General features: G+C 37.6%; 1 protein-coding gene across 1 annotated transcript in view; it reads left to right on the top strand.

Annotated features, from left to right (window-relative positions):
- kif26ab (kinesin family member 26Ab) overlaps positions 1–11,176 on the top strand; it is a 178,304-nt gene extending 167,128 nt beyond the window's left edge. Inside the window, exons 12-15 of the mRNA XM_051722876.1 lie at positions 128–3,446; positions 4,132–4,322; positions 6,020–6,170; positions 7,192–11,176. Of these exons, the coding sequence (XP_051578836.1) occupies positions 128–3,446; positions 4,132–4,322; positions 6,020–6,170; positions 7,192–7,370 (3,840 nt within the window). The 3' untranslated portion in view covers positions 7,371–11,176. The remainder of the gene's footprint in view (positions 1–127; positions 3,447–4,131; positions 4,323–6,019; positions 6,171–7,191) is intronic.
- The last annotated feature ends 4,443 nt before the right edge of the window (positions 11,177–15,619 follow it).

A 15,619-nucleotide genomic window follows, 5' to 3' on the forward strand; every position in this document is an offset into this window, starting at 1 on the left:
CAATAATAATTGCATATATTAATTCTGTAGTATTTTTATAGAATTTTATGTTCATTTTAGTGTGATTACTGATCATATTTTTTACATGCTGGCACAGCTGTTTGACTGAGTGTTTCTCTTTATGAAGTATGCATCCAGTTCTTCTGGAGGAGAGAGTTCCTGTGATGAGGGAAGGATCCGTCGACCACCACAAATACGGCCTTTCCATCCCAGGACTGTGGCCCTTGACCCAGATCTACCATCATTGCTTAGTGATCCAGACTATTCTTCAAGCAGTGAGCAATCATGCGACACTGTCATTTATGTTGGCCCTGGTGGCGCTGCCATCTCTGATAGAGAGCTCAGTGATAACGAGGGTCCCCCAGCCTTTGTTCCTATCATCCCTTCTCTTAACCGCAAGCAAAGAGGAAAAGATGGCCCAGTTGACCAAGATCACTTCAAATGCAACACCTTTGCTGAGCTTCAGGAGCGATTAGAATGCATTGATGGTAGTGAGGAACCTACAGCTTTTGTTGGAGAATCTGGAGGAAATTCTGCAAGCCCTAAAATAGACTGTGGCACAACCAGATTGAAAGAAGGCTCTAATTCTATTTCGGGTTCTCCATTATTAGCAACACAGGACAGCATAACCACAAAGTCTATTTCTGTCATCAGTAAACTGCCCAGCAGTCCAAAACACACATCCAAATCAGAACATTCCAAGTGGCAAAGTGCCACCACATCAGACAAAGATTTCAAAGATATGTCTGAGAGTATGATTAGGACAAGTGCAGATGGCGAAAAGGTGCAAATGTCAGAAAGTGGAGCCCTTTGCACCCTAGGAAAGCAAAGTAAATCAACAGCATCCCAAAACTCAGAGCCTGTGGTTAGGGAAAAGATCTTTTTCCATAAAAAACAGTTACCCAAGCCTGCTCCCCCACCACCACAACAAAGAGACTATGTCAGTGTCAATAGTGACACTGAAGAAAAGTCTGCCACAAGGATACCACCAATTGGGATGAGCCATCAAAAAAGAGGTGATTCAAATGAGAATTCACCTGTCAGGGCACATTATCTTAACCCCAGGACTCCAGTTGAAGTAAGGTCTAATCTTAGTGAGAGATGCATGGACAAGGACATCTTGAGGACAACTGTGACCCTCCAACAGCCAGTGGAGTTGAATGGTGAGGATGAGCTTGTGTTTACTCTTGTGGAAGAGTTGTCTATTGGCAGTATTGTGGACAATGGGAGGCCCTCAAGTATAGTTAGCTTCAATAGTGATTGCTCATTACAGGCGCTTGCCTCAGGATCACGACCAGTAAGCATAATAAGCAGTATCAATGATGAGTTTGATGCCTATACATGCAGTATTGGTTCCTCAGAGCCAAACAATAAAATGGTGGCACCACAGCAGGAGAAAGCCTTTGCTTCACTAGGGAGCCGTGGGTCTTCTATCACCTCATGGCTCAGCGAAGTAAGTGTCTGTACCCTGGAGAGTGAAGGTGCCCAATCAGCAGACGTTTTTCTCCCTCAAGGTACTTATACTGGCCCAGAGAGCAGTTTTTACCTTGAATCTCTAAGCATGTTCCAAAGCAGCCCAAAGAAGGAGCCCAAAAACTCTTTGAAAGATAGTGGCTGTAGCTTCTCAGAGTTTGACAGTGACAGTGCTACATCAAGCAAATTCTCCCTTAGCAAGTGCCCATCCTCTCCAGAGGCCATGAAAGTACCTGCCAAAAGTTTACCAAAACTGTCAAAGGCAAATACCATTCATTTATCCGATCCGCCATCCATGCGAGAGCCTCAAGTTGTCCAGTTTAATCTTCCCAGGAAATTAAAACCTACCTCATCCATAACCCAGAGTAACAGTATCAGTGGAAGCAACACCAGTAGCAGTTGGAGACGTGAGACACCTAGGCAAGACTGCATACCAGATAATCCATGGCATAGAATAGATAGCTCATTGGAGTCTTCAATAAACTCTAATTCAGGTTCTTCATCCAAACTGGTTAAAAATGGATTGAGCAGAATTCCTGCAAGAAAATCAGGCACGAACAGCAACAGTGTACCCCGAATGCCCCCCAAAATACTGGGGTCAAACCCATCCCAAAGGGTAGTGGATGGATGTGAAAAATCCAGCAACAACAGGAGGATAGAGCCCCCCAGCAAAATGCCACAGCTGAGACGAGGCGCAACAACACTTGGGACAGTTCCAGTCATTCATACATCCATTGATGCCACAGTTTCTCAAGATATGAGTTCATCAACAGGCAGTTTGAAGTTCTCATCTTTAGGAAAAAGTGGAAAGACAAGTAAGCAGGAGCAGAGTACGTCAAAACCTGGCAATATATCACCACCTCTACCTCCAGTTCGCAAATCAAGTTTGGATCAAAAAAATCGAATCCTTTTCCCCTCAAGTGCCTTAAAGTCTGCTCATGATGCAGAAACATCTTTAGCACCAAGGGCTACAGGTTCAGAGGATGAGAGTGATCTTTGCTCTAGGGGTGACTCAAATAGTTTAAGAGCATCAAACGTAAAGTCAGACCATAGTTTGATAAAAGTGACCTCCAGTCTCAAGGCTAGAGGAGTTAGAGGTGATATAGGACAGCTTTATGGAAGCCATATATCTCTAGATAGATGTGACAGTTTGTCATCTTTGGAATCAAAACCTACCCTTAGTCGAGAGAACAGTGGAGCTAGTCTCAACATCAAATCAAGTAAGTCTGTCAGTAGATTTGGCTCACCTGTTGTTACCTCTTCCCCAATTTCTACCTCTCCACCTTCTTGTATAAACCCAGTCACCACTGTAAAAAGTGGGCTTGTCAAAGGAAGCCTTAATGCAAGACAAGTACCCGTTAATGGAAACAAAGCTCGGACATTATCTGCAAGCAACTCCAAAGCCCTTAGCTCATCCACCAAGTCTCTTGCTGCTCCCGTAACAAGGAATGCCAACCTTCCACCTTCAGGAAAGACTGCATTACCTCGAACAATGGTTGGAGGCAATGGTAAATCCACAAGAGGAACTATTATGGGTACCAAGCAAGCAATGCGGGCAGCAAACAGTCGTGTTAGTGAATTAGCAATGGCCAATCCTTCTGGAAAACACCCAATGGGGTCAGGTGATTCAGACAGTGGCAATGACAGTGGAGTCAACGTCAATGATGACAAGCCTACCCCTATCCCCATTCTCCCTTCACCGTATAGTAAGATCACAGCCCCCAGGAGACCACAGCGCTACAGTAGTGGGCATGGAAGTGATAATAGTAGCGTCCTAAGTGGGGAGTTACCTCCTGCCATGGGGCGAACTGCACTCTTCAACCACAGTGGAGGAAGTAGTGGTTATGAGAGCATGATCCGTGACAGTGAGGCAACTGGCAGTGCCTCTTCAGCCCATGACTCCATGAGTGAGAGTGGGATGTCCTCTTCTGGTCGCACAAGGATCTCCAAATCGCCCAAGAAGAGATCAAATGGTAAGTAATAGCTCCTGTTTTTTGAAGTCATTAAGTCATTGATGGGGTCATAATGCTTTGCTTATGTACTTGGGAATATGGCTCTTATACATAACCAACTCGAACACTGAAAGTGTTTTCCAACCAGTATAATCATAATGCTCTCAGAATTGTCCCTCTGTATATTTTAATTTGGAAAGGTATATCACATAACAGGTTTAATCCTACACAATGCAGTAAGACTTCAGCATTGAAAGATGGCCTGTTTGGATATTTACCCATTATTTTTATTTATTTAAATTTTATTTAAATTCATGTTGATTTGTTTAACATGTATACTGTATATGCCTACTTGAGACAGCTATTGCATACCTCCATATTTATATGTAATTTAAACTGCATGCTGGACGTCTGCACATCAGATGCAATTCAGGCAGGATGTTTTTATATGAATTCCTATCTAACGCTGCCTCCTCATGCATCTATACATACAAACACTAAACAGCTTAATATATTGCTTGTGATCTGTTTTGTCCTTTATGTATTATGATAAAATTAGCAGAGCTTGCTTTCTATTCATTTCTCATCCATCATTTTTATAATATTGATTTATTTTCTTTTTCTTTTTGTATCACAATTTGCTTCTGTGTCCCAATTCCATTTTTTGCATTCCTATCTCAAATAATTTTTTCTCTCAATGCACCAGGCCTCCAGAGGCGGCGTCTCATCCCGGCTCCCTTGCCAGACACCTCATCCATGGGTAAGGCTGGGACCACAGGCCAGTGGGTTGACCTTCCCCCTATTTCTGGACCACTGAAAGAGCCTTTTGAGATCAAGGTGTATGAGATTGATGATGTGGAGCGGCTTCAGCGCCGAAAACAAGAGAAGACAGAGGAGGTATTTATCTTCGACAAATGGAGAACAAAATTACTTGGAAAGCATCCAGTAATATAAATCCAGTTTGTTGCATTTATATATATATATATATATATATATATATATATATATATATATATATATATATATATAATAGTAGTGTTTTCTCATGGCAGTAAAAAATATGTTCGCTATCCCTGCTGAAAAAGGCAGATTTTCAGGTCTAGTTTAAGCAGGTCTAGCTGGTCTCCCAGCCTGACCAACTGTTGTTCAGCTGATTTATACAGTCGGCCAGCTGGTCTTCCAGCCAGACTAGTTGACAAATGCCCCAAAACCCCCTTAAACCATCAAATCAGACCAGCCTGACCAGGCTGAGAAACCAGATAAGACCAGGAAACCAGCTTAGGCTGGTTTAAGCTATTTGTTCAGATGGGATTAAGTTCAAACTTACATTTTGGATTTATTAAATACTACTATGTATTGTTTATAAGACAGTGGATATCTGAAATGTCAGAGACCATTTTTTCTTGCAACTAGCAAGATTTGCTTTGATCTAGTTTGATCCAGCTTTGCGTATGCGAAGAGAAATATCATTAGCTCAGTATCACATTGAATGGTCTTTTCAGCTATTTGCATGTTTTTGTATATTTTTTACGTATGTGAAGATAATGTACAGCTTAGGGTCTTGACCCTCTCTATGTCTGCTAGTAAATGATTGCATCTGAATATCTCTGATGAAAAAAATGATGAGATTTGAAACACTGGAGTAATGAAAAGCAATTAGCCGTCTGGAATTAAATGATTAATGTAGGAGAGTTTATATTATGGCTATGCAAGAAAGACTGGGAAACTGCAGTAGTGAAATGCCACATTACAGGAATGTATTATGAAATATTTTTGTCCATCCCATTTTCGGCCTCGGCTATCTATATTTGCTTGAAGGCATACTATTGTTTTCCTCTTCCACCAGTTATTTAAGTGCTCTCACGTATGAGCATCCCAGCATGGATTTGTTAAGGGAATGTGCATTAAATCAGCAGAATGATGCTTTGCTTTACTCTCAAATAGATTCAAGAAGACAATCCTCAAATTGTCTTTAGAGTTATTATGGCCACTTGGTATTGCTAAAAACTTGGAATTGGCTCAAGATTTGCCATGCATAAAGTGCTTTCTGTAGTAGCAAACAAGGGTGTTTTCCCAGAGGTGTTGTTTGTGAATTGTTGGATGCAGCTATTGATTGGATAATGCAAGTCTAGATGTATGTTGTATATATCCCCAGTTCTTATTATAGAGATCGCCTGACATTTTTTCCTCGTTGTTTCAACAGTCAGTTCAGGATGTTGAGAAGGTATGTTGATTAATCAGCATAGATGTGACTTGATTGTATAAGTGAATCAAACTATAACACAAGACCATGGGAGGAAGCTTGTATTCTTCCATTACAATGTCTGGAAAATATCACAGTAACATTCTAGTTCTGTATCCTGTGGTTCTTTTGTTCAGCAAATGCCACAGTCAAGGACAAATTGAAGTAATTTTGTGAAACCTGCACTGCACCACCCCTTTTCCTTCTAGTCCTTCACTACACCAATGTGAAATTCACTCTCACTCAATAGTATGCCTAAAAAAGGTTTCCCCTCAGTCTTACAACCAAATGTATATGGAATGGAATTGCTACAGTATTTTTAATCAAAGTCATATGCATCTTCTGTCCACAGGGCCTGATGTTTTTGAACACTAAATTGAAGGTTCTTGAGAAACGACAACAACAGGTAAAAAATCTCAGAGCCAAACATAAGACTCTGAAAGATGAGCTGGAGGACACCAAGTCTAGACTAATGATGGACCCCAGCAAGTGGATAGGAGAGTGTAAGTATTAGACATACCTTTTACACTACCAAAAGTTTGGACATATCTACTCGCTCTTGATTTTTTTTTATTTTTTTATTTTTATAAAAGTCATCAAAACTATGAAATAGCACAAATGGAAGTATGATAATTAACCTATGTAGTGACCAAAAATGTTAAACTAATTAAAACTGTCAAATCAATATTTTGTTTTCCTAAAAACAAATTAAATGTATCTTAGAAGTAATAGTTGTACCACAAAACTTATTTCATCCATTTAATGATAAGCCTTTTACCTCTTTGCAGGTGAGTTCTTACTGTACTGACTAATTTTGTATTTTAATGTGTGCTGTATTTAAAAAAAAAAAAAAAAAATTGCCTTACCAACAGACATACTGGAGAAATTAATATAATATTATTAAACATATGTGATTTTAAGATGTTTATAATGATTGATTATGATAGATAAGATGCGGTTGTATGTGCGCCATGTTGTTTATATCGCAATGCTGCAAGGGATTCTGAGTCACAGCAAAGATGGTTCTAAAAAACTAGCCCTTTCACTTTGTTGCAAGGTGACGAGAGTGACGGGAGAACTGGGTAAAGGCTCAAGTGTGCTAACTAGTTTATACATTCTTTGTTTGATGTCAGAAAACAGTGCCGCGTTGCTGCATCAAAACAGCCAGCTCAGATGGTAACAGCTTTAAACTTTTATTTTGTGATTATTTGAATCTTTGTAACATAAACAATAATGATATTGTGAAGTAAAAATACTAGTTGAGCAGCTGTTTCATTATGACATTCGCTTCAGTCGTTCTCTCCTGGTAAACAGCAGCACAAATGCAGATCACACCAGTTTGATCACCTAGTGTAATCTCACTGGTTTGATCGTACATGCGAAAAGGTTAAATCACATGTACGTTTTAAAAAAAAAAAAAATTATTATCTTGCAGATAAATGTGAAAGTTGCTAAAAAAATAAATGCTAAATTCTAAATACCAGTGTATTTTTATGTAAAACGATGCTGGTTTGTTTTTCACAGTTGAGGTGGAACAGGATATGGATCAGGAGTCGCAGGAGTACCTTGAGGCGTTAGAGCAGGCGACGACTGAACTGGAATACTGTGTCAACCTATGCAAGTCCCGCGTCATGATGGTCACCTGCTTCGATATCCGTGTAGCATCTGATGTGCAGGAAGGTTCGCGAGAGGTGGAGGTATAAGAGCAGGATGTGGATATTGATATACTGCAGAAAGAGATGGATGGATGGAGAAAGTAAGACAGAACCCTGGATGTCTGAACGGAAGGATAATGAAATGTAGCAGCCAGTCCGGCGATTCTGAGAAAACAAAAATGAAACAAAGGAAGATCGTAATAATAGGACAGAACACTGAATTCTGCATGAAGAAGGAACTTGTTATCTTCTGTAAAAGAGAAAATAGCTCTGGTAATATGCAGTGCCTCATAACAAACATATTGTATAGACTTACTCAAATGGAAAGCAAACAAGCTTTAGTGCGTTTGACACCTTTCCTGACCTGAGGAAAGAGAAAAAACTATTCTCATTTACCGAAGAGTTATTCCACCACACCACAAAGTGCCTTTATCAAATGACTGTTTAGTAGATTGTTTGTCAATCATTATTTGTTCTACTGGTGCTAGTTTTAAGACCAGCATACCCAAGCAGAACCACTTTTTTTTTTTTTTTTTTTTGACATTTATTTTATTGCATTGTATAGTGTATTTATATGATCATGCAGTGTGTAAAATATAATGTTGGGTGCGGAAGGAGAGCAATAAGCTGATTTTCCTCACTTTGCCTCCTAAACTATCACCTCTGTCAGCATATTGTTATTAAACCTTTTGAGCCTTATGTTCTATTTCTTGTTAGCGTATGAGTGAATTTTTTACATTTTGCAAATCAAATATATCTTTTTTTTTTTTTTTTAAGGAACACAATTAAAATGTCACTGAAGAATTTTCAGTCTTATGTGATGCAAGCCAGTTTTCCTAAAAAAAATATTTGCCCAATCTGATTTGGTTACCTTGAGTATTCAAAGCTGGACTGAATATTTATGCATATCCACCTTTAAAGGTGAAGTGTGTAAAATACAGACAAAAAATGTTAAAATACGTATTTTTTTTTATTACTTAATATGCATAGACAACTGTAAATGATCCATTACAAAAAGTGTAAACGCTATGGCAACTGTAAAAATTTGCTCTGTTTGTTTGAGCATCCGATTCCCAACCAGGGGTGCATTTCCCATACAACAGTACAATGCATTGTTGGAGAAATTAAATAGCTAGTCACGATTGTTTCCAGAAACCGTATTAATTATGTCGCACTTACATTGTTTGAACCACAATGTGGAGCTGTCATTAATGACGTTATGCAGGGGGTGGCGTAATAACTTCTGCGGATATCAAATTATAATAGCTCATTTACATATACACCAGAAAGCTGTTTAATGCGCGAAAGGAGACTTGTGTCTCTGCAGAACAAAAATGGGCGTTTTCCAATCAGTGGACATTTTCAAACTGGGATGGGCATTTTTTCAACCGCTATACGATTTGTCTACTAGATTGAGATTCTCAACTTTCATTGAAAATTTGACAAATGCCCATCCTGGTTTGGAAACACCTACTGATTACTACATTGAGATTTCCTACTTTCATTGGATAGTTGAAAAACTCCCATCCTGGTTTGAAAATGCCCACAGATTGGGAAATGCCTGTTATTGTTCCGCAGAGACCTATACTTCCTTGAAAGCTGCTGTAGACATGAAAGCGGCATCTGCACTGTGTAATGCGACAGATAATTGCGCTGCAATAGTGGGGTATCCCTCTACCCCAGACTTCGGGATCCCCCAACACACTTGAGCATTTTACACTCTTAAAAAACTACTTAAGCGTTAACATAAGCCTTGTTCTCCAACAGGTACCATGAGTGATAAAGGGCTTTCTCTTCACAACCTTTAATACCTGAAATGGCTGCATTCACGTTTCAGAACACCACTTTCTCCAAAATCCTGGAATAAGCCATTTTCCAAGTCTTGACAGAATGAAAGATATATATGAAATAAAGATATAGGAGCCTTTGCAAAGTCAAATCATGTCTTCACATTAAACTAACAAGGAACTGTGCTTCTAACTACAGGTGTAGAGTTGTATTTCCAACCACACAACTTTGCGATGCTGTTTGCAAATGTTCATTGGAACTACAGTTTTGGTAAAAAACAAATTGTTGAACTAAGTTGGTAACAATGGAACTGTGACCATAGATGGCTAACAATGCTTTTGGGAAATGCACCCCAGTCAGACATAGCACCATTAGCTCAACCAATAGATTGAGGTGGGACTATCTGTTTGCTTGACCAGTGGAAGTTGGTGGGAGTTTTCTGGAAACCTGTTAAATAGTCATTGTTTTTGCAAGTCAACTTTGTTACACTAAATTACACACTTCACCTTTAACGTTGAATTTTCTAGTAAAAACAACAGTTGCAGAAAATCTTGTGGGGTGAATTGAGTTGGTACTAGATTTGCCTATAAGGTGCTTAGCCACCTCGAATGTGAATGTAAATTCGAACATTTTAATTAAAAACACTCAATACTGGTCCTCAGCAGATAAATAAATTGACATTGTGCATCAGCTGAACATCATTGTCATGCTTGCAATGGATGTGTCTTGTTGGAGAGGTGATATCTATTAAAATACAGATTGAGCTGTTGTTCTTGTTCCTTTAAATAGACATTTTGGCAAAGAACATTCATCAGTGTAACCTGTCATGTCTAGCACAGCCTCTCTCTGTGGACACATTGTGATCTGCATTAAAGAGCTGGGGGCATGATTAAAGTGGGGTGAGGTGACATTGTGCGGTACAATAAAGAGTCAGTCCTCTCCAAAACAATTCAGACAACAGCTTCAGTGACTTAGAATGAACCTTAAAATATCTGATGAGATTTAACATATCGTGGCCCCTTCAATGACATATTAAATGCTATTAATATCCTTTTGAAAAGACCAGTTTAGGCCAGCATCATCTTTCTGGTGAAGCTGGGTGACCAAGGAAGTCTTGCTGGTTAAGATAAATAATAAGATTGTTGGGGACACCAGCATATCAGCGTCCCATGCTAAGACCCGCATCCAAAACACAACATGTACTGGTGACATATACTGGTCTTTTCAGCAGGGTAGATACTTTATAGTAAGGGGAGGTTCTTCTTGAATGTCGACAAAAAATAATCTTACCTGACATTTAGCCATGTTCAACATTATTAAATCCATGATGCAATGCTTAAGCTGATGACACGCTGCAGGTTTTTTATGACATACACTGTGGATACAGATCCAAGCCTTAGTCCTATGCATACATGCAATCACGGTCTTGAACAAACAACCTCAAAGTGCTAAGCTTTTAGCACAAATGATTGTCTTGAGAGCTAGCCTTCACTAGTTTCAGAATTGTACGATCAATACCTTATAGTGCTCCGTGAGTTAATCTCAACTGCTGTAAAAGAACATCTGCAATTTTTTTGATGTCAAACTTTTGCTGACAAAAGTGATTCAATGTTTTCACATGTAGCTGCCAGAATGGCTTTCATGTTTCTTGTCTAGTGAAGTAAGGCTGTGAATAACCTTTAGATCTCATAAAACATTTGAGTTACTTTTTGTCATTGACAGGAGAAAGAAAAAAACAAACAAACAAAAAAAAAATATTTACCTTTATAAACATACTCTCAGGCCCTTTTTCAAGATGCTGCATGAGGTTTGTATTTTTAGTTTTTCAAAACTTTCTCATTTTATTAGAATTTTGTAATTATTATGCTGGCATTCATTATACTTTATGGACATGGATTTAACCGACACCAAACTGAAACTTGTTTTGAAAGCTGATGATGTATGTTGAGTCATATTTCAAATCATATTTTGTAAAAAAAAAAAAATGTTTAAAGAATTTTCTGACCCTCTGTATAAATGTATATTATGGCAGCTTGGGATACCATTGTTTCTTCTTGTGAATAAAAATTTTCTTCATATTTTCCTTGTCTCTGCATTTTGTTATATTATTCACTGACTTGAGGTCAGGAATGTCAGGAATATTTATCTCAACATATAGATTTTGTATTATTTTTTTAAGTTGTCCATAAGTCTAATATGCTCTCTCTCTCTCTCTCTCTCTCTCTCTCTCTCTCTCTCTCTCTCTCTCTCTATATATATATATATATAATGTATATATATACAGGGTTGGGGAATAACGAAATACATGTAACGGGAATGCGTATTTAAAAAATAAAATATAAGTAACTGTATTCCACTACAGTTACAATTTAAATCATTGGTAATTAGAATACAGTTACATTCAAAAAGTATTTTGATTACTGAAGAGATTACTTTGCATTTTATTGTCATTTGTTTCATTTAATATTTGTTCCTTTCAGATGGAAATTATTTATATAAATGATGTGATCCAAAGTGCATTTGAACAGCAGTGAAACACTTTTTTATGATGTGTTACATTCATATGAGCAGACAGAGAAGTAAGTTTGAAGTAAGTTTGGAGCAGAAGAAATAGAAATAAACCTTGTGTAAATTGTCAGCTTCATGCTAAGCTAAAATGCTATTTCTAGCCATTTTACATGCACGTTACCAGGCACGATCATATTGTTTTATCAAGAAAATTCACGTTGGATCATAATTTCTTTTTTCTAGTAAGACCTTTTATATTAGGGCAAAAATCTTATTCTTGATAATAATTTTTGTATTGTTTTCCTGTAAAAATATCTAAAAATCCTTAAAACAAGATCAATTTGATTGATCTTGTTTTAGAAACAGCATTGCACAAGATATTTAGGTTTTTCAGAGAATGTATTTTTAACGTGTATTTTGTCACTGTACTGGCAGAGGTTTTATGGTCAAAACAAGTGAAAAAATCTACCAGTGCTGAAGAAGTAATCCAAAGTATTTAGAATATGTTACTGACCTTGAGTAATCTAACGGAATACGTTACAAATGACATTTTACAGCATGTATTCTGTAATCTGTAATGGAATACATTTCAAAAGTAACCCTCCCAACCCTGTGTATATATATACCGTACGATACATAAACAAACACATTATAGTGTAATTAAAACCAAGCAGTGCAACACAGAGAGCTGGCAAACAATCTCCTCCACAGTGAGGGTGCGCTGAGCGCTCACAGGAAATACAGAGCAACATATTTGCAGTACATAAGCGAGAAGTTTGATGGTAAAAGATTGTAGCATTACAGCTTGTTGAATTTGCCATACAACGGTGTCATGTCCCAGTGCTACAGTACATCAAACGTCATTTTATTTACGCCGACATCACCACGCAAATTGGTGGATTTGCGATGCAGAAACACAGCAGCAGCAAAGTTACATTTAAAAGCCAGCCTCTCCCAGATGACAAAGAGCATGACACTAAGCAAGATGCTCGTAAGTAACAAAAACAAGCTTTTTAAAAAATCTGAAAACGTAAGAAACCCGTGATTACATGAGACTTATTATGCTCTGGTTTTGACGTCGAAATGTAAACGGGTATGAGCACAGCACTTGTGCACATGTTAAAAGCCAGTAATAACGACGGTAAAGTTTTCATGCAACGTGAAACGGGGGAAAGAGGCCAAAAAAATTACGTGTGCCTACCGGTTTTTGCTCAAACTGCTAAATAATATTGGATTATGTAAATATAATGTAAAAGAAAAGGTCAGGATCCTCTCAAGTTTTTTCTACCACTAAATAACATGTAAAGATTTTTTTTCCCCTTGCTACAGTCACTTCAGCTTGTTCACAGAGGGCTTTCAGACAACAAGGCATGATTTTCTATAAAGCTGATTTGAAACTATGTGTATTGTGAAAAGTGATATGCAAATGACTTGAGTGTAGACCAAAAAAAAAAAAAAAAAAAAACAATTCCCAAGAAAATTGTGATTTCATATAGTTTACAATCAAACAGAATAAATGCAGCACTCTTGTTTAAGTTACTTTATTATAGAGGCCTTTTTTTGTTGCCATTGTCAGACACTGTTGTGTCGTTTATGATTTAAAAGACATTTATGTTGAATCCTTGAATAAGTTTGAGTGGAACATTTGTATCGTATCGTATCATGAAATTTGTGTATCATTATATGCCTAATATACAGTATATATTATTATTATTATTAATTTCCAACTCTGAGTGGTGCTTTCCCATGAAAAACTCAAATATTTGCTCTGGTCATTTTCATCTTGGTATGTGGTGCAGTCACACTGGTTTGCAATGTGCCAAAATATTATATATATATATATATATATATATATATATATATATATATATATATATATATATATATATTATTATTATTATTTTATTTATTTTTTTGGGGGGGGGGGGGGTGGGTGGGGGACGACTTCTTCTTCTTCCAAAGGCCCATTGTTTAGCTGTCAGGTCTAAATTCTCACCAGTGATTGGACAAAATATAGTGGCACATTGCAAACCAGCGTGACTGCACCACATACCAAGCCAAAAATGACCACAGCAAATACTTTGACCAGATTAGATATTTAATATAATTTTCATATGATTAAAGCATCCCTCAGCATTTCTGTTTGTTAATAAAGAACACTTGTGTTGTATTCCATATTTGCATCAATATTATCATGAAGTGCATTTGGGAACTTTCAAATATGGTGTATGTCAAGGACAAACAGAGGGCTAAAAGGGTGATCAAAAAGCAGTTTAGGCTATAGTGTAGCTGCCAGAACTTGTTTAGCTCCATTTTTAACTACTATGCCTCAATAAATCATAAACATTTTGTCTATAGAGTATTACTACATGTGAGGTGAAATTTCATCCAGTGCTGAGCTGCTATTAAGACACATACAGGAACTGGAGCCAGCTAAACAATCTTTCTAGTTTTCATTTATAAATCAATCTCTCCAGTTTTATTTATCCATCACTGTAAACACAGCATGACACAGAGCTATATGAAGAATGAAAGATATGTCAGCAATCCACAGGTGTTGGAGAGATGTACTTTATATAGTGTTGAACTGTCGTCTAACCACCACAACACAAACACATGCACATATAGCCTACACAACATGGTCCTGTCACCTCGTCGTCCTGTTGCGCTGCCACCTGCTCTGAATTTCACACATAAATACTCTATTTGATTGACTGTTCCTACACGCAAACACACACACACACTTGAACACACATGCTCAAACTTAAATGCACACATTAGGCTAACCATGGGGCTGATTACAGCAATCCCAACCAAGCAATGCACAGCTCACTTTGTCTTGTGATTTAACAGTCTAACAACTGAGCACTTTGCCTTTTGAAAGGCAGAAGCACGTAAGGTCCAGATATTTTTCAATGCATCATGAGTGGAACATACATAAGGCCATGATTAAAAACAAAATGCAGGTCTTTAACCAATCCACACAGCATGGTCAAGTAATCACCAGTTTGCACAATGCATATGGTGATGTCTCTTTTGCCCCTAACTCTCTCACCCTTTCTGACTTCATTTTATTGAAAGCAGCTGTAAAGATTTGGCTACTGTACTGCAGCATCTGGTCACTGCATCACTAATCAAATCTGTAGCCTTTAGCCTAGCGGCCCTGAGTGGTTTTTGGCAGAAGGAAAGAGTTCCAAATCACTGCAATGACAATAATTAAAATGTACATACAATATAATGTAGGTTCCTGTTTAAATTTTTCCCACGTCTGTTACCACTATAGTAATAATCCATTACTGGGAGTGACTATAGGTCAAGTTTCTTGGCATCTTACACCAGAATTTCTTCTGATCCTTTAAAAGAATAATTCACCTAAATTGTCCCAGACCTGTACGATTTCTTTCTTCTGTGAAATGCAGAAGGAGAATACTAGAGAATGTCCCGGCTGCTTTTTTCCATGATGAAAGTGAATGTAAACATAGGCTGGCAAGCTACAAAAAATGCAATCTGATCTCATAGAATCACATTACTGTAGCTACATTTTTGCAAAAAGATTTTTGTTTGTAACATTGTGCATATCACAGCAGTTTCTTATGGAAGCCCTGGAGTGCCTTTTAAAAAAGAATTAAGGAATAAATCATTTGAAAATAAAAATGTGAATAAATAAACCAATTTATAAATGGACAAATAAATAGACACATTTAAATGTGTTTATTTAATTCATGTTTCAAAATGTACTTATATTTAGCAATTAAACAGCACATTAATAAGTCATTTTTAAATGCACCTTTTAAATTGCGTTTTAAAAAGCATTTGGCAATTGCTTTTCTTCATCCGTTTTCCAGTTGCTTTTCTTCACCCATTTGCCAGTTGCTTTGCTTCATTCATTTGCCAATTGCTTTTCTTTATTCTTTGACTTTTCCTTTTCTTTTTCCATTTGTCAATCCATACCTGCTGAAGCCCAGGAGTGCCAATTAAAAAATAATGAAGGAATAAATGAT

The sequence above is a fragment of the Myxocyprinus asiaticus genome, chromosome 17, assembly GCF_019703515.2.
Source record: "Myxocyprinus asiaticus isolate MX2 ecotype Aquarium Trade chromosome 17, UBuf_Myxa_2, whole genome shotgun sequence".
Lineage (NCBI taxonomy): Eukaryota > Metazoa > Chordata > Actinopteri > Cypriniformes > Catostomidae > Myxocyprinus > Myxocyprinus asiaticus.